At 44.6% G+C, this 25,075-nt stretch overlaps 2 protein-coding genes across 2 annotated transcripts; one reads left to right on the forward strand and one right to left on the reverse strand.

The window, feature by feature from the left end:
* Positions 1–8,708: 8,708 nt before the first annotated feature.
* LOC123665066 (protein fem-1 homolog A) lies at positions 8,709–14,589 on the forward strand. The gene is made up of 4 exons (XM_045599416.1): positions 8,709–9,071; positions 11,873–12,023; positions 12,176–12,999; positions 13,334–14,589. Exons 1-4 carry the CDS (start codon positions 8,890–8,892, stop codon positions 14,205–14,207), a joined length of 2,031 nt encoding a protein of 676 aa, XP_045455372.1. The 5' UTR covers positions 8,709–8,889; the 3' UTR covers positions 14,208–14,589.
* Positions 14,590–15,105: 516 nt separating this feature from the next.
* On the reverse strand, positions 15,106–22,829 carry LOC123664904 (protein Skeletor, isoforms B/C). The gene is made up of 12 exons (XM_045599275.1): positions 22,787–22,829; positions 22,629–22,702; positions 21,687–21,835; positions 20,931–21,173; positions 20,325–20,432; positions 19,283–19,559; positions 18,443–18,589; positions 17,878–17,949; positions 17,536–17,599; positions 16,937–17,108; positions 15,612–16,165; positions 15,106–15,236 (listed from the first exon to the last, which is right to left on the reverse strand). Exons 1-12 carry the CDS (start codon positions 22,827–22,829, stop codon positions 15,106–15,108), a joined length of 2,034 nt encoding a protein of 677 aa, XP_045455231.1.
* Positions 22,830–25,075: the final 2,246 nt, after the last annotated feature.

Consider the following 25,075-nt stretch of genomic DNA (forward strand, 5'->3'; position numbering starts at 1 on the left):
GAGGATAAAATTGGTGCAGCGCTCGGGCAGTTTAAAAACGGGAGGGCCCCGGGGGATGACGGAGTTACCACTGAACTCCTTAAAGCCGCAGGGCGACCTGTCCTGAAAGCCTTGGCAAGATTATTTAACGCCGTCATCCACCGAGGTACCACGCCGGAGGCGTGGTCTAGGAGTGTAGTAGTGCTGTTCTTTAAGAGAGGCGATAAGTCTCTGTTAAAGAATTACAGACCGATCTCACTTCTGAGCCCCGTCTATAAGCTGTTTTCGACGGTTGTTACTAATCATCTCGCCCGAAGATTCGACGAATTCCAACCACCGGAGCAGGCTGGGTTTCGAAATGGCTACAGCACGGTAGAACACATCCATACTGTTCGGCAGATTATTCAAAAGACGGAAGAATATAATCAACCGCTGTGTATGGCATTTGTGGACTAGGAGAAACCTTTCGACTCTGTCGAGACCTAGGCTGTCCTGGACTCTGCGGGGATGTCATATCGACTGGCGATATATCGAGGTACTGAAATCTATTTACAACGCGGCGACGATGACCGTTCATGTCAATGACCAAAGAACAAGACCTATTTCCCTCCGGCGCGGGGTAAGACAGGAGGATGTAATATCACCGAAACTGTTTACCACTGCGCTAGAGGATGTTTTTAAGACCGTGGATTGGGGGGAACGAGGCATCAACGTCAACGGTGAATTCCTCTCTCACCTTCGTTTCGCCAACGATATTGTCATCTTTGCGGAGACGAGGATGAGCTGGAGAGAAAGTTATGTTTAACAACCAAGTTATACCGATACCGGTATCGGTCGATGGTACCCTTCTCGAAGTTGTTCAGGATTATATTTACCTAGACCATACTATCCAACTAGGCCGTAACAACTTCGAGAAGGAGGCCGATAGGAGGACTCGGTTGGGCTGGGCGGCGTTTGGCAGACTCCGTCGAGTCATCCCTTCGAAGATTCCGCAATGCTTGAAGACAAAAGTTTTCGAGCAATGCGTCCTGCCTGTGTTAACATACGGAGCCGAGACGCGGACACTGACGAAGGGTCTGGTCCACAAACTTAAAGTCACTCAACGTGCAATGGAACGGGCTATGCTTGGGGTCTCTCTCAAAGATAGGATTAGAAATGAGACTATCCGCGAGAGAACAAAAGTAACCGTACGTCGGCCCACAGAATTAGCAAGTTGAAGTGGCAGTGGGCTGGTCATCTGTGTCGCAGGACCGATGGCCGTTGGAGTGGGTGCTAGAGTGGAGACCGCGTCTTGGCAAACGCAGTGTGGGACGTCCTCCGGCCCGTTGGACCGACGATCTACGTAACATTACCGGTGTGGACTGGATGAGGATTGCGGAAGACCGGGATGTGTGGCGCGAACTTGGGGAGGCCTATGTCCAGCAGTGGACTGCGATAGGCTGAAGTGTTAGTAGTACTAACAAGAAAGAATTAGAAGAATGATATAGTTTTGTGTCCAGGTGTTTCATTTTTTGTTTTTTTGTGGATAATTACAAGGTTTCTGAAAAAAAAATCATTGTTTTTGTACCAACCATCGACGCCCGCAAACGCCTGCGGGCGGTGACGGGTGAAGCGGAACACGGGAGGCCGGTGGTGCTCGTAGTGTCGTTGGACATCGCAAAAGCCGTCAACAGCCTCTGGCATACAGTGATTCGGAAGGCACTGAAATTTTTCAGAGTGCCCCCGTATCTGGGGAGGCTGCTGGGGGCGTACCACTCCGACCGCAAAGTAGGCCTCGAAAATCGGTCGAGGTCCGTGGAGTGGCGTGCTGGGGCCGATCCTGTGGGACATCGGGTACGATTGGGTCCTGCGAGGCCGTCTCCTCCCCGGGATGGGTGTCATCTGCTAAGCGGATGACACTCTCGTTTACTCCCGGGGATGAGACTACAGGCAGGCAGCGCGGCTGGCTGAGGTCGGACTCGACCTCGTGATCAGCCGCATAAAGAGTTCGGGGCTTCGTGTCAGAATTGACAAGACCGAAGCCCACCTCTTCCGCGGGACCGGACGCAAGGGACCCCCACTGGGCCTACCCTACAGATTGGAGAGGGGAGGGGCATGATGAGCCCCCAAATGAAATATCTGAGGTTCATCCTTGACGGAGGGTGGACCTTCGGCCCACACTTCACTATGGTGAGACCGAAGATTGTGAAGGTGGCGAGTGCACTGGGCAGACTCCTCCCAAACCTCGGAGGACCCAGCGCCGCCTGCAGGCAGCTATATTCCGGAATCTGCCGGAGTATGGCGACGTACGGTGCCCCGGTTTGGGCGGATCGCCTCACTGCGAGGAATAAGGCCGCACTGCGGTCGGCGCAGAGGATCATCGCGGTAAAGGTGATTCGGGGGTATCGTACGGTATCGTGGGCTGCAGCTACTACACTAGCCGGCGACCCCCCGTGGGATCTCGTGGCGGAGGTTCTTGCCGAGACCTACTCATACGTCTTTGGTAGGAGAGCTCTCGGTGACAACCACACGTTGGATGGGATCCTACGGGTACGCCGGATGGGGCAAGAAGCGCTAATGCGGAAGTGGGGGGAGGACCTGACGGAGCAGCTGTATGGCACACGCGTAACGGCTGCCTTGCGCCCGGTCCTTGAGCGGTGGATGCACCGTAAGCGCAAGCCCCTCGCCTTCCGTCTGACGCAAGTTTTCACCGGGCACGGCTGCTTTGGTAAATACTTGTGTCGGACGGCCCAAAGTGAGCCGACGACTGGATGTCACGATTGTGGCGCAGTGGTGGACTCTGCCCAGCACACCCTCGAGTTGTGCCCGAGATGGGCGGCGCTGCGTCGCGGTCTGACTACAGTTCTCGGAGGGAACTTGTCACTGCCGAGCGTTATCACCGCGATGCTCGGCGACGACGAGTCCTGGAAGGCGATGGTCTCCTTCTGCGAGACAGTAATGTCGCAGAAGGAGAACGACGAGCGGATGAGAGAAGGGGCCGCCGATGAGACTTCCGTCCGCATGCGACGAACGGGGGTGCGTAGGAGAGACTACTTAATGCGCTTCCAGTAATGCCCCTGTGCCTGTGTCGGGCCGGGATGGGAACCCGGTCCTGCTAGACACGACGTCGTCGGGATTGTTCAGAGGTGAGCCGGACAGTCCCCATGGAGGAGAAGTCTGGTCTTTTCGCCGAGGCCAGCCTGTCGCTGGAGGGATCCTGTTGCCTGCAGATCCGGGACCCTCTAATCAAAGCGGCTGAAGGCTCCCGCAGGGGTTTTGGTCGGTATTGCACCCCCAAGTGCTGAAGCCGACATACGGTCTTAGAATGCCTACCTGGGCATCCTGGATATCACCCATAAATGGGTTCCCCTGCGATAACAAAAAAACCCTACTCACCACTTATGGTCCCATACGCAAAACCACACGTCACAAAGACCATGCTAATATACGACAACGCTTAGCAAGAAAAAAAGAACAATTATGCGACCAAAATAAATCAGTAACATTATATATGTTACAACTTACGCATAAGCTTGAAGGTTGTCGCAACCCGAATTGGTTTGCCCTCTTGTTTGTCGACCAACCTTCTTCTTACGCATGTTGGCGATGGGGCGACAAGCGAATGTGTGACGGTAGGTCGCTACGATTTTTTGAAGTCTCAATTTAGTATCGAATTTCGACAAAATGTAACAAAGCACGAAGTCTCAGTGCTCGGTAGATAACTTCAACTTCTTTAAAATAGTCAAGTTTTCATCGATCGTATTTAACGCATGTCGCAAATCTTGAGCGTGTGTAGTTTTGAAATTGACATCTAAAACACCGCGTCAGCGTGCAAATGCTATTTCACGCTTGTCCTCTTAGAGAGACTTGAGAGCATCATATCATGCACTTAAATAATGTTCACGTCCGACCGGGAACATTCTAATAACGATAGCGCATCACCGCGCAACACCGACAACAAATAATGAAAATTCTCGATATAACTTAGGTAATATGATTAATTAATGAATCAACGCGTCATAAATCGCATAAACTCAGCCATTCTTTGATAGCACTCGAAAAGACTGGAAGTGAAAACTTCTAAACGCATCTTGCGCTGCGCATTCATGAACGAATCACGCCTCGCGTTATTTGATTCTTGCGACGAACACTTGATATATACGTTGAAATGCAACGACTTGAAAGTACTCTTCATCGAAATTCTCCTGAGTCTCGGTATCCACATCATCGGCTTCCGCGTTTAAAAGATCCAAAATGATGAAGTGTGCTTCTTGAAAACTATCCGCGATGTTTTTTATCTGTTGACAATATGAAAGTAATAACTCGGTCTGTGATGCATCGGTTTCAATCAACCTCCCCACTTCGAGAGCCTTCGTAATACGATTATACGCGATAATTCGTTTTAAGTCGCAAACTAGGCAAATTACTAACAGTATAATTCGTTTCAGTACAATGTATAAGGCACCAACAGCTTAACATGTTCTCTGAGGCACGATGGAGAGACCCACGAGGACATACATCCAAACCAGAAACAAATATTTGTAGTACAAAACGGGCTGGATACATCTCTAGCGCTAATCAATCTCGTCATTCCGTTTCGTGGTGCCGTGGTCGGTCATGTATGGTGGCCACGAACGGGATCGATTAATTTCGGTCAACCTGTGTCACTCCAAACATGAGTACGTTCGAGAAAACATTACTACCCCCGGCGGGTACCGACACCTCAGACGGAGAATCCCGTAGTGCTACGGCACTATGCCCCGTCGAATCTAGGGGGGGGGGGGGGGGGTTACCAACCATGTTTGTGTTCCCGGTATATCCAGCGAGCGGCCCGAGAAGGGCGGAGAAGACGTGGAGACCGAGAAGAGCGGTGTTTTCAGCGACTGCATGCACCAATATACCAGCGTTTGCGTTTGTTCAACGACCGCGGTTTTGACTTTCGTCTTTGGTAATGTTATCATTTATTTATTATTTATGTCAATTTTATAAAAATAAAAAAAAATATTTAATAAATAGATGTTTTAAAAAAATGCATTTATATTTCTCTTCGTTACATAATAATTTGAGAACGACTTTTCATTTATTTTTTTATATACTTAGGTATTTAGTAGAAGGTTCTTAAAGTATGAAAAAATTAAGAAATTGGGTAAATACCTAATTTCAATATTTTAGAAATGTTGTTTTTCATAATAGTTAATAATACAATCTATACTATTATCATATTAAAAGGCTAAGGAGTTTGTTTGTTTGTTTAAGCGCGGTAATTTCAGCAACTTCAGGAACACATCTTATTGTTATAATTCGGATACGAGATTATATTTGGAGTAGAACGCTAATCAGTAAACGATTTATTACTTACCTAAATACAAAGATATATATCTCGGAGAAGAGTTCTCTAACGTATAGGCTTCTTAATAAATAAATATGACCTCACTATCTTCAATACAATAACGTTCGTGTTATAACGTCATGATAATTCGTTTCACAATAGAACTATTTTCGACACAAAACAATAACTTTAATTTTACGACACTCTTATCAAGAACTCAAACGTTACACTTTATGACAATATTAATGTTATAATATGAAACGATAGTAATGTTAATAATCTGACGACTCGAATAAGAATGACGCCAGCGCGATCGTCGCACCGTATTTGATGCGCCCGTCTGTCGTAGCTTGCTGTATCAAACTATAAATGGAAATGGAAAATTCGTCTCATATTACGCCCATAAGGCGCTTTCGAACCATATATGGTCACGCGCTCGCGAGCCTCGCGCTAACATGTTTAAACATGAACCTAACGCAGCGTTAGTACAATAATGACGTAGAAGCAACTCGCAGAAAGCGGTTTTTGACATCGGAGAGCGCTGACATATAAACGAATGTAGAAACTCATTTTTAAAGTCGGTTAATATATATATTAATATTGTATGGTATTGTTAATTGTATTGTATTGTTAATTGTTATACATATTACTTGCAGTGCCCCACGGTTTCACACACATTAATTTGAAGGAAAAAAAAGTTGTTATCCGACAGTAACAACTTTTGTACAACAGTAACAACTTCCTGGGTAAGTAGGCTATCCAACACAAAATTATTATTTTTTAACCGACTTCCAAAAAGGAGGAGATTCTCAATTCGACTGTATTTTTAACCGACTTCCAAAAAAGGAGGAGGTTCTTAATTCGACTGTATTTTTTTTTTATGTATGTTACTTCAGAACTTTTGACTGGGTGAAGCGATTTCGACAAATTTTCTTTTGATCGAAAGGTAGTGTGTCATTTGGTCCCATTTAAATTTATTTGAGATCTAACAACTATTTTTCGAGTTATATCTAATAATGTGTTTTTACTTGACGCTTTTTTCGTCAACCTACGTTATATTATACCGCATAACTTTCTACTGGATGTACCGATTTTGATAATTCTTTTTTGTTGGAAAGGGGATATCCCTAGTTTAGTACCATGATAAGGAAACCAGGATCTGATGATGGAATCCCAGAGAAATCGAGGGAAACTCTCGAAAATTAGCAACAACTTTTTACTGGGAGTACTGATTTTGATAATTTTTAATTTAATCGAAAGCTGATGTTTATCATGTGGTCACATATAAATTTTATTGAGATCTGATAACTACTTTTTGAGTAATCTTTGATAATGCGTTGTTAATTGACTATTTTTTCGTCGATCTACGTTGTATTACTCGTCGATGTAATTGAAATCGGTTTTTTTTTTTCGTTTGCGAACAAACAATTATTTACACAGCTTCTCTTAATTACTTTAGTTAACCATTATTTTTTAGCGGCTTACGAGTTATTTTGTAACGTATTAGTGGGAAGCATAATTTGAAAAATAATATGAGCAATTCGTGAAATTCCTTAAATGCAATGTCAAAATCGGATTCATTCAAAACATTACTAAAAGAAAGGGCTCACACGCAATCGCGGAATTTCCTAACATTATCGGACCCAAAATCTCTTTTAAATTCGAACCAGTATATCGGTGATGGTTTATATTTACAATTAATTTCTAAAGTAACTGTTAAGGATTGAGCTGTGTCGTGATCTGATAGTGACAGCGCATGTATGCCGGCATTTACAGAACTAAAATTGCTGATAATAAGGTCCAAACATCCGCTTTCTCTTGTAGGTTTAATGATATGGTTTTCAAAATTGTGGTTATGTAATAATGCAGACAGTTCACTGGATGCTTTGTTGGCTTTTAGCATATCAATATTCGTGTCAACATATATAATAATTTTTTTCTTATGTTTTCGAGTAACAGCTTCTATTAAATTTTCGATATGATCTAAAAAGTCAGTTACGTTTGATGATGGGGTTCTATATATTACTATAAATAATATATTAAGGTTTAAAAGTTCAACTGTGAACTTTTGTATTGTATAATAATGAAATAGAAGCAACGCGTAGAAATCGGGTTTTGACATCGGAGAGTATCTCGCGCCGACATATAAAAGGAATACAACAATACAGAATTATATCCAACGCACTTTATATTACATAATCAATTAATCGATTAAATACTCATTCAAATTTGAATCGATTTATCGTGAGTATCGAGTACCGAATCGTAAGGTTACTACAATAATTACATCTCGATGACAAATTTCAAAACGGTCCTATAAATACTTAAATTGTGATGTGATCACGGTGGGAAACTATAGTGGTAGGGGTACTCTTAAAGCCACCAGAGGCATGAGTGGCATGAAGATCGCTTAGTGCATAAGACATAAGTGTATAAACATTTTTGAATATCATATCAAAAATTGACCGCTCCAGCGGGGTTCGAACCCGCGTCTCTGACTGACCGTGTCGGCGCTTTAGCCAATTAAGCTATGGAACTATGTACGCGCCAGAGCGAAATAATAAATGTATAATAATAAGTGTATAATCTTTGCATAAGACCGTGGTGCTGTGCAACGAAGACAGTATAGGATTCTGTCTCTTTCTATATCACTTCACGTCATGAATCAAGATACTTCATCCTAGCTTCACGTATTTTGTGACTAGTTATTTTAAAATTTATCCCCAATAGGGAAAGGCAAAGGACTATAATCCATACAGCCTAGTTTGAATTTGTAAGTTTCGTTCTGATATATCAAAAGGCCGTAGCCAAGTCTGAAGTAACTTTATTGTTCTTCTGATTCGATGACTGGTAAAGTAAGGCCGAAGCCAAGTCTGTAATTTCTTTTATGACTAGTGAAGAACAATCTCATTCGGCTCCGTTCCACTAAGCGACCGCAACGCCCGCAAAGCCCTTATTTATCGTTCCACCCAAGAAGCTTATATGTGTTTTACATAAACTTCTTGGTTCCATCTAAGGCACGTTGTCTGTTCGCAACCACATCGCACCCACTTCGCTCACATAGGTGGGTCAGAGTTAAAAAAACCACTGTCAATGTCAAATTGTAAATGTTATCTCTCATTCGATTCTGCAAAAACGCAATGATAAATTTCCGGGAACCCATGTTGAATTAAGTTTTACTCCAATCCATGCGAAATACTAAGTCACAGACTCCACAACTGCTTGTTAACACTATGCCGCCATATTGCAAGTACCCAAATATGCGATTCACTTATAAAATTTGCCCACAACACCCGTGACGTTTTTTACATAAGTGAACTGTGGAACGGCAATTTCAGATTTTCAGAGGTTATGATCGATGGCATAGTGGGCCTTAGGTGGAAAGCACCCACTGGCGAAATGATATGTGTCAAACTGTGACAACTAAAAGCCATTGAGCAAAGAGCTAAACCCGACTTAATTATTACATTACTATGAGTTTTTTGTTTATTATGAATTATCATATTCTTTATTACAACGTTTATTAATACATATATAACTACAAAAATACTAGAATAGTTTAAATTTGTGTGAGACGCAAAGTATAACTTTTAGCTTGCATCATGTGGGAAGACTTTGTTAACGAAGATATTGTTAACGAAGATAATACCAGTCATTACAGTATTCTGAAACAAATGCGAGAAGAAAGTTTTAATGACGCGGTAGCCTCGGCCCTGATGCACGAGTGCAAGCACAGCGCGCCGGGCGCTCGGCTGTCCGCTCGCCTGCGAAACACTCTCGAAAGGTACCTGAACATTCTCACGAAAATACCAGCGTTGCATATTGGCCAAAGTTTATTGCGTATTTTGTTCACAACAATAGAAAAAAAGCCGTAAATTCTTTTGTTACACAGATACATTTATTCATTGTTGTTTTCGTTGAAAAGGCACTCGTTTTTATGCAAGCTGTGATATTGAGATAAGGATGTGTATTCTTCAGTAGCATTTTATTCCCTACTGTGATTAGATCACTAGATATTGAAATCAGCACCTTGCTGATGTTTTGCCTGTTATTAATAAAGAATTATTTACATAATTATTAACTATTTCTTTAAACTTTGAAGTTATTTGTACAATATTTCAGACCCATTTAATTCATCACTAACACAACAAATCTGTCTATATTTTCAATTGATAAAAATAACTTCTGAACTGATCTCTTATTCTACTTTGAGAATTGATATCATATTGTTCTGCTATGTGGTTGCAGCAGTAAAGAATATAGCCACCCCCTCTCTTCCCGTGGGTGTCATAAAAGGGCTTAGGGATAACTCAGTTCCACTACCATCTTGGAACTTAAAAAGCCGACCCATGTCGGACCATCCAACTGCTGGCTTTCAAATACACAGGTCGAAGACGGGCAGCAGCGTCTTTGATGTGATAAAGCCAGTCTTGTGGTCACCAACCCGCCTGCCCAGTGTGGTGACTATGGGCAACACACATGAGTTCATGCCATTTTTTTGGCATGAACTTGTAGAGGCCTACGTCTAGCATTGAACTGCGATAGGCTGAAGTGATGATCTTATTGTTCAGTTTTAGTAGTAATAAATATTTAAACCTACAATAAATTATATCAAACAAGTTTTTTATTCAAGTATGCTTGAGAAGCATTTTTGAATCATCATTTTAGGAACATTCAGTTGTAACAATAGTCAATTCAATCTTATACCTTACAAGATGCTTTATTATTAAAGACTTAAATAATATCAGTTTAGGTTTAATGATTAGCAGTTGTAAAGTTGTTTGTAAGGTCCATTATATGTGTAACTACTGAGACCTAGAAAACAATAGATCTCTTTAAGAATTACAACAACTGGAGTTGTAATTTTATCATTCTTTCTTTTTATATTACTGTACTGTACTGTGTGGCTACGGTACTGAAGAATATAGCCACCCCCTCTCTTCCCGTGGGTGTCATAAGAGGTGACTAAGGGATAACACAGTTCCACTACCACCTTGGAACTTAAAAAAACCGACCGGTGGAGGGATAACCATCCAACTGCTGGCTTTGAAATACACAGGCCGAAGACGGGCAGCAGCGTCTTCGGTGCGACAAAGCCAGTAAGTACTGCGGTCACCAACCCGCCTGCCCAGCGTGGTGACTAAGGGCAAAACACACGAGTTCACGTTATTTTTGGCGTTAACTTGTGGAGGCCTATGTCCAGCAGTGGACTGTATAGGCTGTAATGATATTGTGTTTAAAAGAGTACAAACTTTATTTATACAAAATATTATACATATTTACAATTCACAACTTAAGAACTAAATATTTACAGATAGTTTTGGTATAAATCATGTCCGCGTGGAATTGTGCCAAGAATGCTGGCAGCATTTCCCCGTGGAATCGCTATGCCGATTCTCTGGGCAAAAAATGCACCAGCCCTCTTGTCACCAGTGGAGGCAATAAGGCGAGGTGTTATCTCATTTAAAAAAATTTAAAATGAGTAGTTGGTTGTAGCAAAACAGTGACATTAAAGGATCTATTTAATACAACAAAAAATATAATATTTACAGTAGATCATGTAATGATCAGAACAAACACCAAACAAGCAATTGTGTATGCCAAAATCAGCACATACTGTCTGCTCACAATATTATGCAAGTATAACGACTGACAGGGACATAGAGGTAGCTTTGTCGAGCTTCTTTCAATCTCAAATATGTATTAACTAATTTATAATCATGGGTCTAAACATAATGTTTCATGTTTCTAACTTTAAAAATGACACACTTGCTAGATCAACTTTTAATTCTCATTTTATTCACTTAGAGGGTATAATTATTAGTCCATTTTAGCGGACATCTATTAACTAGAAATTTTTAGTGTTTGTGGCATAAAAAATATATCAATTTTGTAAAACTTAAGAGAGCTCTTAGACCTTAAGAAGACCTGTTGCAAATATCCTTTCATAGTAATCCTCTACTATAAATAAACTACCTCCCTATGAAATGTCATCTTTGTATATAGAACCAGTTGAGGTTTTCGATATTTTGTGACGAATGAATGGTATAATGTTTTTATAATTATTATCTTGGCCAAATATATTAGTTTCAAATTTTTTAACAGAATATAATTCTTAAGTGATCATTAAAGATAATAAGTGTTGAAAATGAAACACACACGTTTACTTTACTCGTATTTAAACTCGTATTTTTAACCCGTATATATAAATTTAAACTCAAAAAAAAAAAAAGAACAATCGGAAATCTCTTAAGTATTATAGTGAAATAATCTTGACTGCGCGATTTAACAGGTGGCACAACGCCATCTATTAGTAAATTAAGGAACTAAATACAATTCTTTATATTAAATCAATAATTAGTCTGACTCGAACGCACAACGCCATCTATTTGTAGATGAAAGAACTAAATACATTACTCATATCAAATAAACATTAATCTTTTATTCAATAAGTGTTTCACAAGAAAGCGATAATATAATCAACAAAAATAAATTCTTATATTTTACTAACATTTTTGTTGTCGGATTAATAAACATTTTTTTTTATGAAACTAAATGTATGCACTCAACAAGCGTTTGTCGCAGAATGCGGCCGGAAGAGCGTCGCGAGGTGGTGAGCCGCACGATGGACGGCTGCGCGCCGCTGTTCGTGGCAAGCCGGCGCGGCAGCGCGGAGGTGGCGGAGTACCTGGTGCACGTGTGCGCCGCCGAGCTGGAGCAGCGCGGCATCTTCGAGGTGACGTGCGGCTGTATGGCGCCTGGCCTTGTGCTCGTTAACTGACATACAGGCCTATGCCCAGCTGTGCTGTGCTACGAGCTGAGTCGTGACTACGGTTAGTCGTAAAGAACTGTGTTCGAGTACGGACGTCTGACCCGACCTAACTCCAGGTGCCGCACGACCGCTCCACGCACGCCGTCACCCCGCTGTGGGCCGCCGCCGTGGCCGGCCGCCTGCCCGTGCTGCGCCTGCTGGCCGACGCGGGCGCGCAGCTGGACGCGCCCAGCGACAGCGGCTCCACGCCGGTGCGCTCCGCCTGCTTCATGACGCACCTGGACGTGGTGGAGTTCCTGGTGGAGCGCGGCGCCGACATCCACCGCCCCAACCACAACGGCGGCACCTGCCTCATCAACTCCGTGCAGTCCGTGCCGCTGTGCGCCTACTTGTTGCAGAACGGTGCGAATCCCGACGCGCGCGATATGCAACTGAAGACGGCGCTGCACTATGCCATCCAGGAGCATCGCCACGAGACGGCACAGTTACTGCTCGAACGCGGCGCCTCCCCGCACTTGTTTTCGCGCGCCGGCGACGACGCGCTGCGCACGGCCTGCCTCAAGGGCTCGACGCAAATCGTGCGGCTGCTGCTGTCGCGAGCGCGGTACCCGCCCGAGCGCGTGGCCGACGCCTACGAGCTGCTGGGCGCCACGCAGCTGGACGAGTTCAACGACGTGGCGGGGGCGCTGAACTCGTGGCGCCGCGCCACGGCCCTGCGCCACGCGCAGCCGCGCTACCTGGAGAAGCGCGGCGCGGCCGGCCACGAGGCCTTCGAGGAGCTGCGGCGCGAGACGCTGGGCGGCGCGCGCGAGTGGCGCAGCCCCGCGGAGCTGGACGCGCTGGCCGCCGACCTGGACCTGCTGCGCGCGCAGGCGCTGCTGGTGGCGGCGCGCGTGCTCGGCGTCGCGCACCGGGACACCGTGTTCCGGCTCATGTACCGGTACGGCGCTGTGTGTGTAACTGCGGCTTACTGAGCTGGACTACAGTAAGAACTATCTCGTTTACAATCTGGAGCAGCTAGGTTGAGAGATATTTTAATATTACTGAAGACCACAGTTAAATAATTCTTTCAAGCAGAGTCACGTTGCTGGGGTGAGTGAGGTGACCGGAGCTCACAGAGGAGGTAGGGTCCGCAATGCTTACGATGCTTCTGGTGTTGCGGACGTTTACAAGTAATAATAATCGCCGTAATCGCGATGGTAATCAAATGAACCGTACTTTTTTTTTTTAAACCACACATCCGACCAATCGACCGAACCTCTCTCTCGTTCCAGGGGCGCATCGTACGCGGAATCCTTTCGCTACCAGCGCTGCATCGACCTGTGGATGTGCGCGCTGCAGATCCGCCTGAGCAAGGACTCGCTGCTGTACTCGGACACGTGCCACACGGTGAGCGCGCTCACGCGCCTCATGCTGGACGTGGCGGGCGCGCGCGGCGAGCGCGCGGGCGGGCTGCCGCGCCACGCCGACGCGCTGCGGCTGCTGGGCGCGCTGCTGGAGCACCTGCCGCGCAGCCGCCGCGCGCTGGCCGTGCGGCCCGTGCACAAGCGCCAGGCCGACGCCTTCGACCGCGCGCTGCGCTGCGTGGCGCCGCTGCTGCTGCTGCTGCTGCGCACGGCGCGCGGCGCGCGCGAGCACGAGCGCGTGGCCGAGCGCGCGCGCCGCCTCGTGCGCGCCGACGTGCGCAGCGCCGCCGCCGGCGACACGCTGCTGCACGCGGCCGTGTCGCGCCTGGCCGCGCAGCGCTCGCCGCTGTTCGCGGAGCCGCTGGCCGTGCCCTACTTCGCCGAGCCCGTGCTGCCCAGCGTGGCCGTGGCGGCGCTGCTGCTGCGCTGCGGCGCGGACGCGCGCGCGCGCAACGAGCTGGGCTGCACGGCGCTGCACGTAGCCGCCGTGCCCGGCAACTTCAGCTCGGAGCTGGTGGAGGCGCTGCTGGCGGGCGGCGCGCACCTCGACCAGCCCAACGGCTTCGGCGACTCGGCGCTGGAGCTGGTGGCGCTGAATCGCGGCTCGCGCGTGCGGCCGCTGCGCCACGTGTCGCTGGCGTGCCTGGCGGCGCGCGCGCTGCTGGCCGCGCGCCCGGCCGCGCCGCCGCCCGCCGCGCTGCCGCGCACGCTGCAAGCCTTCCTGGAGCTGCACCGCCCCTAGCTCGCCCTAGCCCTTCCCGTGATGTACGTATAGCCGTATCTGTTTGACACGTACGTTCGGCCCGCAGGATCATATTCCTTTACTTCTAAGGTTCTTATCGTACGTTCCATGTCTTACTGACGTCGTACTAAAATTATGAGGACGGTTAGACAATTCCTACTCTTTGTCATTGTAATTACCAGATTATGATAAAATTGTCTACCGTGTAGATATATATTGAGAACTATACTATCTAATGGATTATATGACATAGTGAGTTATTATTATTATTCTGAGATGCATCTCGGTTAAACCTTATTGTTAGAATACATTGTTAAAGCTCACTAATTATTACTCATTTACTTATTTATGTAATTCTAGTCAAAATAAAAAGATGTAAGTAGTTGTAGTTGTCTTTATTTACAAATATAGTAGTAGACTTGTATAAAGAGATCATACATCGTGATTTTGTAAATATATAAATCTTATATAAATTTCCTTATAAATAAATAATGTTCTTATTTTTAAAGTTCTTCTTTTGAGTATTACATATGTAGATTAGTTAATTGGACGGCAGTGATGAGCAAATATATTTATCTATAATAATTTACACAGTAATAAAATTAAACATTTAGTAAATGTCGACCCCAGGCAATAATTGTGATACAATTAATTGCACATATTTAAAAAAATTCATAACACATTATACAAGAGGCCTTCTCCTTATTGATTAACATTTTATATAAGCGTATATAGACTGCGAAGTATTTTAAACTCTGAATGAAGCAAATTTATTTTAACGGGACAATTTGAAGGCGATGAACGAAATTTACATTCTATGGTTCGGCGAGATTTGTGTAATTTATAATAACTTCGACGTGACTCGTAGTGTCCGCGTGTACCGCGGTGTAGTTCTCGCTCAGAGCGCGCGCCGCAGCGCCAGCGCGAGTGCGAGCGGGACGGCGACGGCGGCGGGCGCGGGGCGCGGCGCGGGGGAGCGCGCGGCGGTGCGGCGGTGGCGGTCCACCACGAACACGCGCCCGCCCATGTCTGCGGCAGGACGGACACTGAGGCTCGCTCGATGCTTTGCTGTCTCAAACTGAGATATAGGGCTCAGCCGGACATATTTTGCTCAAAATTTTGAGCAGTCGACTTGGAAAGTTCCACGATTTCACAGAAGATCATAGCTAAATCATACTGCTGTCGAGTAGTGTCGCGTTCCTGAGTAAGACGACTAGAGCTCTCGGTGGAGTCGTCTAAGAATTACGGTAGTCGCTTACCGCCAGGCGAGCCGGATGCGCGTAATCGAACAATATATTAGGTATAAAGCGCTGCCTGTCTACCTCAATATACATAATGTGAAGCACGCCCTCGGTTCATAAGTTACAAGTACAACGTAAATTATGGAGGCGAAACAAATCTCACCGGCGTGCGTGAAGGAGTGGTAGTAGACGCGGTCCGGCCACGAGGAGTTGGGCGTGACGGTGAGCACGGCGGGGCGGCCGGCGCAGGCCCAGCGCAGCGAGCGGTTGAAGGCGCGGAAGGAGTCGAAGGCGTCGCGGCGCGGGTCGGCGCCGGGCGCGCGGCGCGCCAGGCACAGCGCGCCCGCCGCCGCGGGCCGCAGGCGCCCGCGCCGCGTCGGCCGCGCGCCCGCCAGCACGCGCACGCGCCGCTGCTGCGCCTCGCCCAGGCGCTCCAGGCCGCCGTGGCGCTCGGCCGTCAGCACCAGCGGGTGGTACAGCTCGGCCGAGTGCGGGTCGTCGCCGCCGCTCACGAGGAACGAGTAGGCCAGGCCGCGCCGCAGCGTGAGGTCGGGCGCCAGCTGCCCGTTGACGTACCACGCCAGCGCCGGCGCGGCGCCCAGGCGCGCCGCCAGCCCGCGCGGGCCGCCGGCCGGCCCGAGCGCGGCGCGGAACACGCGCAGCGCGGGGTCCGACAGCGACGCGCGCTCCCAGCCCGCCGGCCGCGCGCTCGCCCCCCTGCAACGGGTCTGCCGTTAGTGTGGCCTCGTGACACGAGAAGGGAAGCCCTTCGGACAGGCTCGGCGTTTATCAGAGGAAAACGAAGATTTTTATAGTTATAGAAGGGGGAGATACATCTTTGGGTGTGCGTGAAGAACATGGTGTGAAGGTCCTCGCCCGCCATTGCATAGCGAGGATCCTCCGACCAGACGGATGTTGTCTGGTGCCCACCAGATGTAAATGGATTCTTGTATGTATACTCAATAACTTTGATAGCGCGATGTAGGATACGTCAGTTTTTCTCTAGGTACATAGTTTCGTAGTCGCGCGATAGATGTCGCCACACATCAGAACTAACTTTGACATTTACTTATTAATTGTCAGCGTTTGTTTAGTTCAATAGAAATGCATCAAATTATAAAGGCGCTGCATTCCGATATCCTTCTTTCACTGTATCTGTCACCAATCTGCGTAAAGTTCGTCCATAAATTACGTGACACGTGAAGGAGGAAGGTGGTGGCTGGTAGACGACTGTGGGTAGGGAGGGGGCTTGTGATATCAAATTTAGAAACAACATAATTAATTTTTAATATTAAAACAAGATATTTGAGCTACATACCTATTAACGAAAGGTAAGATTTCAAAATATGTGATGTCACACTAAGCAGAGAAGTTCCTAGTTAATTTAACCAGCTGAAGAAATAAAGTGGGATCCAAAACATTTAAAAATTCGTGTGACGTAATGTATTAACGGGTTCGTATTTCTCTCACGTCGGTGGCGCTACTAACGTGGTGAAGGGGACGCAGTCGCTATCGTCCTCCTTCTGTTTGAGTACCAGCTGCAGGTCGCTGGCCGGCCACAGGCGGTGGAAGGCGGGCTCCTGGACGTGGTCGAGGCCCCCTATAGCCCACACGACAAACACTGAGCGGTCGACGGGCCACTCGCGGTCCAGCTCCTCCGCTGCAAGAAACCGTCAAGGATATGGATTAGATGAGAGGAGCTAATGAGCCAACAGAACCTTCCAATGTTAAATGGCTATCGTCGTCCGTGGACATCTGCATCACTCGAGCAGATGGAGTAGGATGCGTTGCTGGTTTTTAGGAAAAGTATTATACTCAACACTTGAAAACCACAAAATTATAGCGCCCAGGGAAAACCTCCAGAGAAGGATGATGATGATAATGTGTACGTAACTATGACAGGTTTAAGATTTTTTATTTACTCACAAGAATTTATAATTCATCATCAATATAAAGCCAAACCACGCTTCACCTCGACCGCTTCAGGTTCGAATAGAAAAGAAAAAAGTTAAACTGGAAAAGTAATGGTTTTAAATTGACTTAAATCAAATAAAATAATATCGCCATTAGTTTGAAGCCGTACTTACCTGGCTGCAGGCCTCGGCGGTAACGCACGATCGTGAGCTCCCCATCTCGGCTAGCGCTCAGCACCTAATATAATTAACATCTTAATTCCATTCAAATACTGTTTAATTTTATTGAAGTCTTCTTCTTTACGTACGCTAGACTTGAGGAGTGAGATGGTGAATGCGAGACGAAAGCGTTATGAAAGTGTGGTCGGACGAGGCGAACGGATGTTGAGAGGGAGATATAAGTTAGATGGAGTTAAACAAGTTTTACTTCAGTCGTGTGATCTAAACATACTTGTTTTAAAAAAAAAAGATTGTTATGCTCAATAAAAAAGTCGAAAATATAGAATTAATTATAACCTGATGCGAGTCCAGGCCGCCCAGGCGGTCGTCGCGACACACGCCGCGCCACTGGCCCAGCGTCTGCACGCACTGCGACCACACACATACGAACACTTTAGTGGGAAATAGCTGACTCTACGAGTGCTGCCCTTACTTGGAATTTAAGTACAATAAAAAATAACGTAATTTAAATGGGCTCGAAAAGGACCTTCGAATCGTCATCTTACGATTCCGAAGATAGATTCTTTAGATAAAAATCGGCAAGTAGCTGCAGTTACTTTAAAAAACTTTTAATATAAAATTTGTAATATCTTGCATGAAATACAGCGTCACTAAGTCCACACATCTTTATCAATCTTTATGTATTCCTGCACCGAAAAATTTACCTTCAGGTTTGGTTTATTATTTAGTGCAGGTCATTTAATTAATTTTTTAATACAGATTTTAAGTCTGTTCTCAGATAATTGCAAAGTCGTTTTTTTTATTTTATTTTATCATACATCGAACACCATAAGTTTCAGTTCACGCAATCGGAAACTTAAATTCTTTCTCGCGATGACTAGTGTCCGTGTAGCGAGCTTACGGGCGCCAGCGCCGTGATGTTGTAGTCGGTGGCCAGGCCGCGCTGCAGGCGCTCGTCGAACCACGCCACCGCCACGTCGGCGCCCAGCATGCGCGAGCCGCTCAAAGAGCCCGAGATGCCGAACGCCATGTACTCGTCGGCGCGCAGCTGCGGGCGAGGTCGTTCACGCACTATTAGGTAGGACACGGCACCTACTCGTCGGATCTCGCTCGAATTTAAACGGAACCACACGACAAATATCGGCTTTCCAACAAAAAAAGATTCATTTAAGCTCCGACACTCAGTAAAAAAGGTGAACACGGGTTAGAACGAGCCATTCGAGAAGGAGTTTCGATAAAAAATAACTCATGCGCCACACCTTATACCACCAACTGTCTCATAAATAATAATGTTAGCGGGACGTAAAATACGGAGAGCGCCATCTATCAAAAAAGTGTCGGAACTAAAAACGTTTAACTTTTACGTTTAACTGAGGTTGGGCACAGCAGCAATTTCCTGGTCAAAATATGGAGCAGCCCGACTGGGGTAGTACCTCGACCTTACAGAAGATCACAGCAAAATAATACTGTTTTCAAGCAGTATTGTGTTCCTGTTGGTGAGTAAGGTGACCAGAACTCCTGGGGGGGGATTGGGGATTGGGTTGGCAACGCGCTTGCGATGCTTCTGGCGTTGCAGACGTCTATAAGCTACGGTAATCGCTCACCATCAGGTGAGCCGTACGCTTGTTTGCCGACCTAGTGACATAAAAAAAAAAATGGGTTCGTCAGAGTGTGGTCACGACAGTCGCGGCGCAAAGCGATACAATGGAATCGAGAGCGCGTGGAGAGACAGGGCTAGTACCAGCGCGGCCAGCTGGATGGTGATCTGGTTGCCGTGGATGTCCCAGGAGGCCTGGAAGTCGCGGTGCAGCTGGCGGCAGCGCGGCAGCGCGCTGGCGGCGGGCAGCGCGCGCGCGGCGGCGGGCGGCACGTTGAGCGCGGCGGGCAGCAGCGCGGCCGCCAGCGCGGTGCGCGCGCGCGCGTCCCACAGCGCCAGCCAGTGCACGTCCAGCGCCGTGCGCCCGCCCGGCAGCGTCAGCCGCACGTCCTCGCCGCCGTACGCGCGCAGCGGCTCCAGGCTGCGGGCGCGGCGCGTTAGTGGCGCGGCTCTCGGGTCGCACGGGACTAGCTTTTTTTTTCTTTTCGATATCGCAGGGTAACCCATTTACGGGTGATATCCAGGATGCCCGGGTAGGCATTCCTAGACCGTATGTCGGCTTAGCACTTGGGGGTGCACTACCGACCAAAACCCCTGCGGGAGCCTTCAGCCGCTTTAATTGGAGGGTCCCGGATCTGCAGGCAACAGGATCCCTCCAGCGAAGACTAGAGAACTACCTCTACCTTACACAAGATCACACCGCATTGCGTTTCTATGGTGAATACTGCCGGTGTTCATAGGCGACGGTGTCCACTTACCATCAGATAAACTGTACGCTTGTGTGCTACCTCTATAGTATAAAAAAAAAAAAACTATTCGCTTGCCCCACTTCCTACCGAAGCATCCTCAAATTAATACCAAATATTTGGGTAAATTAACTAAAAACGTCATGCATGTCTTTTCATATGTTTAAAAATTGCACTGGAAACATATTTTGCTTATGTAAGAGCGCTGGTCGCCCCATATATCGCGAGCGTCAGATTCCGTGAGCGCGATAGAGATTTACAAGAAATTTTTTTACTTATTAATAACCATTATAAACACATTCAACGAGGCAGCAATAGATAACATAACGTCATAGAGGGCACTAGTAGTCTTTAAAAAAATTAATACTTTATCGACCACTAGTAGCACCCCATCATCTTTCTACTGTATTTTCAGTACAAAATATTTAAAATTGTCTAACTATCCGTCCTCATCTGGTATTTTAATGCCTCGGGACGAAGGCTGCGGGCCCACGCCGGTCCAGAAGTACACCTCTTCACCGCTGCCATCGTAGTGGAACTCTGGAATACTGTAACACACACTCATTTATATTTGATATATATTGATGCATTTGAAATTATAAATAATACAACAATGTATATAAGCTTCTATTTTTGTATGTAGTAATGTAAAAACTTGGCTTAGTGTGAGACATTTTATAATAACCAGCAGAAAACAAAAAACCTTATTTTCTGTTGAAATTACAAATGTCTAATAATAAACCATGTAACAGAAGGGTAATATGGTAGTCTCAGCTGTAGGGCCAATGGCGCAATCAAAGTACAAAAAAAAATATACTCAAATTTAGAACCTCCATTTTAGAGGTTAGCTAAAACGTAAAGGAAAATAAAGTAAACGGTATATAAAAGTAAACGCGTTCAGGAACTTGACGATACAACCGTGTGACAGAAATAGGACAAGATTGCTTCAATGATACCATCCAAGTACAAATAAAAATATATAAAGTGGAATTGAGGACCTCCATTTCTAATTTCAGTTAATAAGAAGCATAAAATAATATACTAACACAAAAGTAGAGGCATCCAGGAACTTAATGGGCTGGCTAGACACTTTAACCCCAGGCGAAGCCACAAGTGGGGTGAGTGTTTGTGGCGCAGGGGCCTCGAAGTCCTCAGGTATGTAGACGTCTCCGAAGGCGTTCTGCGAAGCAAGGTCATACACGGCAAACCACGTAATGCGAGACACTCGCTTGCCATCCGGCAGCTTCAGCTGTACCTCCTCATTGTTGTAGCGCTCCAGGATGTTCGTCCTGCAAGTGAACCATTGTTTATATTGCAACTATTGTATGTGATCATGGAATTTTGATGTTCTTAAAGTTTTATAAAAATTTGCGAGGAGGCATTGACACACAATTTTATATTCTTTTCTATCTATGTACTATTTTTATATAATTACGTGGGCAAACAAGCATACGGCTCACCTGTAAGTGATTACCGTAGGTTATAGATGCATCAATAGAAACATTGCAAGTACGTTACCGACCCTACCGTCAACCCTCGCCTGGAGCTCTGAGCTTTCCTGACCTTTTATGAGGAAAGCAGAGCTTTCGCCGTGTAACACCAGAGCTATGTAAAACGTTATTAGACTTATAAAAATTGGTTTTTTTTTTATTTGAAAATTTATATATTATTTCTTGCCTATCCTAACTGACATTTTACTAGCATTATAAAAAATCAAAAATAATGTAAAATACTTATAGCCTCACATAAATATACTATTTTAATTGCAACAAATACAATTTTTTTTTAATGAATCAACTTACTTGCCATGTTGGTCAGCAACAATGAAACCGAGAGGCCCCGGCCTGCCAGAGTCTCCAGCCCAGAAGAAAGTGTCATCTCCGGTGCCGTCGTAATTGAAGTCCACGAGTAATATCGTCCAGTCATCAACAGCATACACATCACCTGACACCTGGAATTATCATGACATCCATTTACTTATACGTCAGCCTTCAATATCTCACAGCCGGACATAGGGCTCTTTCCCCATTTAGGGGAAGGATCAGAGCTTAATCCATCTCGCTGCACCAATGTGGGTTGGTGGATTTACTTACAGAAAAATATTGGGTTAATTTCAATTTATATTAAATTGTTGATTAAATAAGCAAAATAATAAGTTTGAGATTAAGTAATGAGAATTTAAATTTAATGTAAATTTTTAAATTAGCAACTGTTTTGTAAGTTTTCCTAAAAATGTATATATAGAAAATATAATTGTGTTTGCTCGAAAAATACAGACTTCATTAACATCGTCAAGTAATACAACGTAAGTAGACGAAAAAAATTAACAAACGCACTAGTCGTCACTACGATTTTCGAGGGTTTCCCTTGATTTCTCTGGGGTTCCATCATCAGATCCTGGTTTCTTTATCATGGTACCACACTTGGGATATCTCCTTTCCAACAAAAAAAGAATTATCAAAATCGGTGCATAAACGACGAAGTTATCCCCGAACATACATAAAAAAGTATATATATATAGATGGCCGAATTGAGTAACCTCCTTTTTTGAAGTCGGATAAAAGTTAAACATTGGTCTATTTTGAGCCATCTAATAAAACAATTGATTACGAAATAAAAATAAATGGTCTAATTGGGAGACGATAGGAAATGCATATTCTGTCTTATATTAAATTTCCGTTTTCTAGTGACTCACCTTATCACGGTCAAACAAAAGGTCCGAATAGTGAAACCTGACTTCTTACCTGGTGATGATATGAATTCAGTTTTCCTATAAACTTTCCCCTATACGGTCCTACATCATCTTGGCTTGAACAGTCTGGAAATTTAAATTATGGTGAGAGTCCCGAACACTAAATAGTTAGAGAAAGTTACATTTAAATTATATTTACGACAACCATACCTTTTGTTATGAGCATTAATAATAATATACATATTGAATACATCCTAAAATCTATGAAAAGTGAGTATTATAGGTCACTTTAAAATCAAATCATTTATAAAACTTTTCAACTCTCGCGCACGGTAACTTCCGGCTCTCGTACTATTTGACATGTCACAGTCACTCGTCCAGCAGCCAGCACGTTTCACTTCACAGTGACGTGAGCGAGGTCGCGCGCGTGATTGGCCGCTCGTAGTAACGGGGTTGATAACTACCAATTGGAAGTTCCATACTTTCACTTTTGAATTTAAACGTAAACGAGGAGACAAAGGCTTAAGTGTTGCTAACGCTAATTTATTAGATTTTATATGTCAGAAAGTTTTAACAGATTCCTATATAACTTCATTAATATTTGTAAAGGTGCGGAAAAAGTTAAAAATCTCAAATATTTATTTTACAATCTAACTTTTATAAATCATACAAATTTTATGAAATCGTAGATTAGCTACCTAATACTTATATATATTGATGAAGTTAGTTTAGTTAGTCCAGACGTAAAAAAAATTCAAAACTTCTTTTATAAAGAAGAAGAATGAAGTATGGAACTATGCTATATTTATTTCTGGATTTAGAAGTATGTACTGCTTTTGGATTGTTGATGACCATAATATAATTATGTATTTAGTTAAAACTGAATATGAAAGTTACTGTTAGTTTTAAATACAGGGATTTAGTTATTAGACTTCTGTTTGAAGCTATTATTCGATTATTATTAAATTATTTCTTGTGCATACTACCAAACTACTGCAAGTGAAACAGTAAGAGTACAACAGCTAATGTCGGTATATAGCTACGTGAGGTTACCGGAGTCCACATTTCAAAGCGGTCACGGTCCTCGCCGGCCGACTCGTCTGATGTTGCAACGAGTCGCTTAACTGGCGCTGACGGCTTTTAGCCGTCCAATATCAAATTCTCGAATGCACCTGCAAAAGTTGAAATCATACGCATGGACTTTGTGAATAATCTTACATTTATTATTGTCATGAAAACATTAAGTTCTATAACTTAACTGATTTTCATAAGCAATACTAATGAACAGACAACAAAAAGGAAGCGGTTCTCAATTTGACTGTATTTCTTTATGCTATCTCAGAACTCTTTACTGGGCAATTTTGATGATTCTTTTATATATTTTACTATACCTACCTAGTGTAGATTTCTCAATAACTAAATGGAAGTTAGTAGTTCGACAGTTCGTCCACCTGTATAGGGTTGCAGTGATTACTGACGAGTCACATTTGATTCACTTATTGTTAATTTATTTTTGCAGATCTTTTGTTGAAAGGGCAAACCTATTGTCAGGATATTTGGCCTTCCACGCAAATTAATGTCGCATACAAACACTGATGTCACTTTCGTTGGCTGAACTAGATTCCATTGAAATATATTTACAATTTGAACAAAAGTGCATGATGGATACATAATCATTATTTTTATCAATAAGGAAAAATGTATAATATTACGATTTGATCTATAGAGTTTATAATGTTTGTTTTAAATTGGCATTTATGGAATCTTGAGCTTTCGCTTCCTTGACGATATGGTATTAGGTATGAGTAATTTGTAACATCCGTATCAATAGAGCTGTTCTACCTTGCAAATACACAGGCCAAAGACGGGCAGCAGCTTTTTGGTGCGACAAAGCCAGCCCTGCGGTCACCAATCCGCCTGCCCAGCGTGGTGACTATGGGCCATTGCCGTACGGTTGATTTTACCAATGTCACGTTAGATAGAATAAAGTAAAAAATGTGTTTGTACGGGTAGGTGTCACATTGACCCTACCAACTGACCCTAAATAAGGTATCTGGTAGGTACTTGATGAATATTATTGACTAAACTTTACCTAAATAGAGCGGATAATAATCCAAATTGACTTTTTTATTTAGTATTCAAATTCAAATTTATATTCAAATTTGTATTTACAATCTTCATTTACCTCTACCAACCTCTCTCTTCTACCTCTACCTTCTACCAATTTGATTTGGATGTCGAAGGGTAATGTAGTTGAGATCACGTTACAACACAATCAGATAATGATTCAAACGAAAGTCGGATTCGTCTGAGTTTTCAGTTGCTTAATTTCGTTTCGCAAAATACAATGCACTGACATTAGCAGCTTGGACGCTAAAACCATAACCAATACTTATAAATTTCCTCGTAGTTGCAAAAACAAACGCGTTGGGCAAGTGGGCCGAGACGAGAGCGTTGTTGCTGTTGCGTTTTATTTATGAATTTATTCAACTGAAATAA

The sequence above is a fragment of the Melitaea cinxia genome, chromosome 23, assembly GCF_905220565.1.
Source record: "Melitaea cinxia chromosome 23, ilMelCinx1.1, whole genome shotgun sequence".
In the NCBI taxonomy this organism is placed as follows: Eukaryota; Metazoa; Arthropoda; class Insecta; order Lepidoptera; family Nymphalidae; genus Melitaea; species Melitaea cinxia.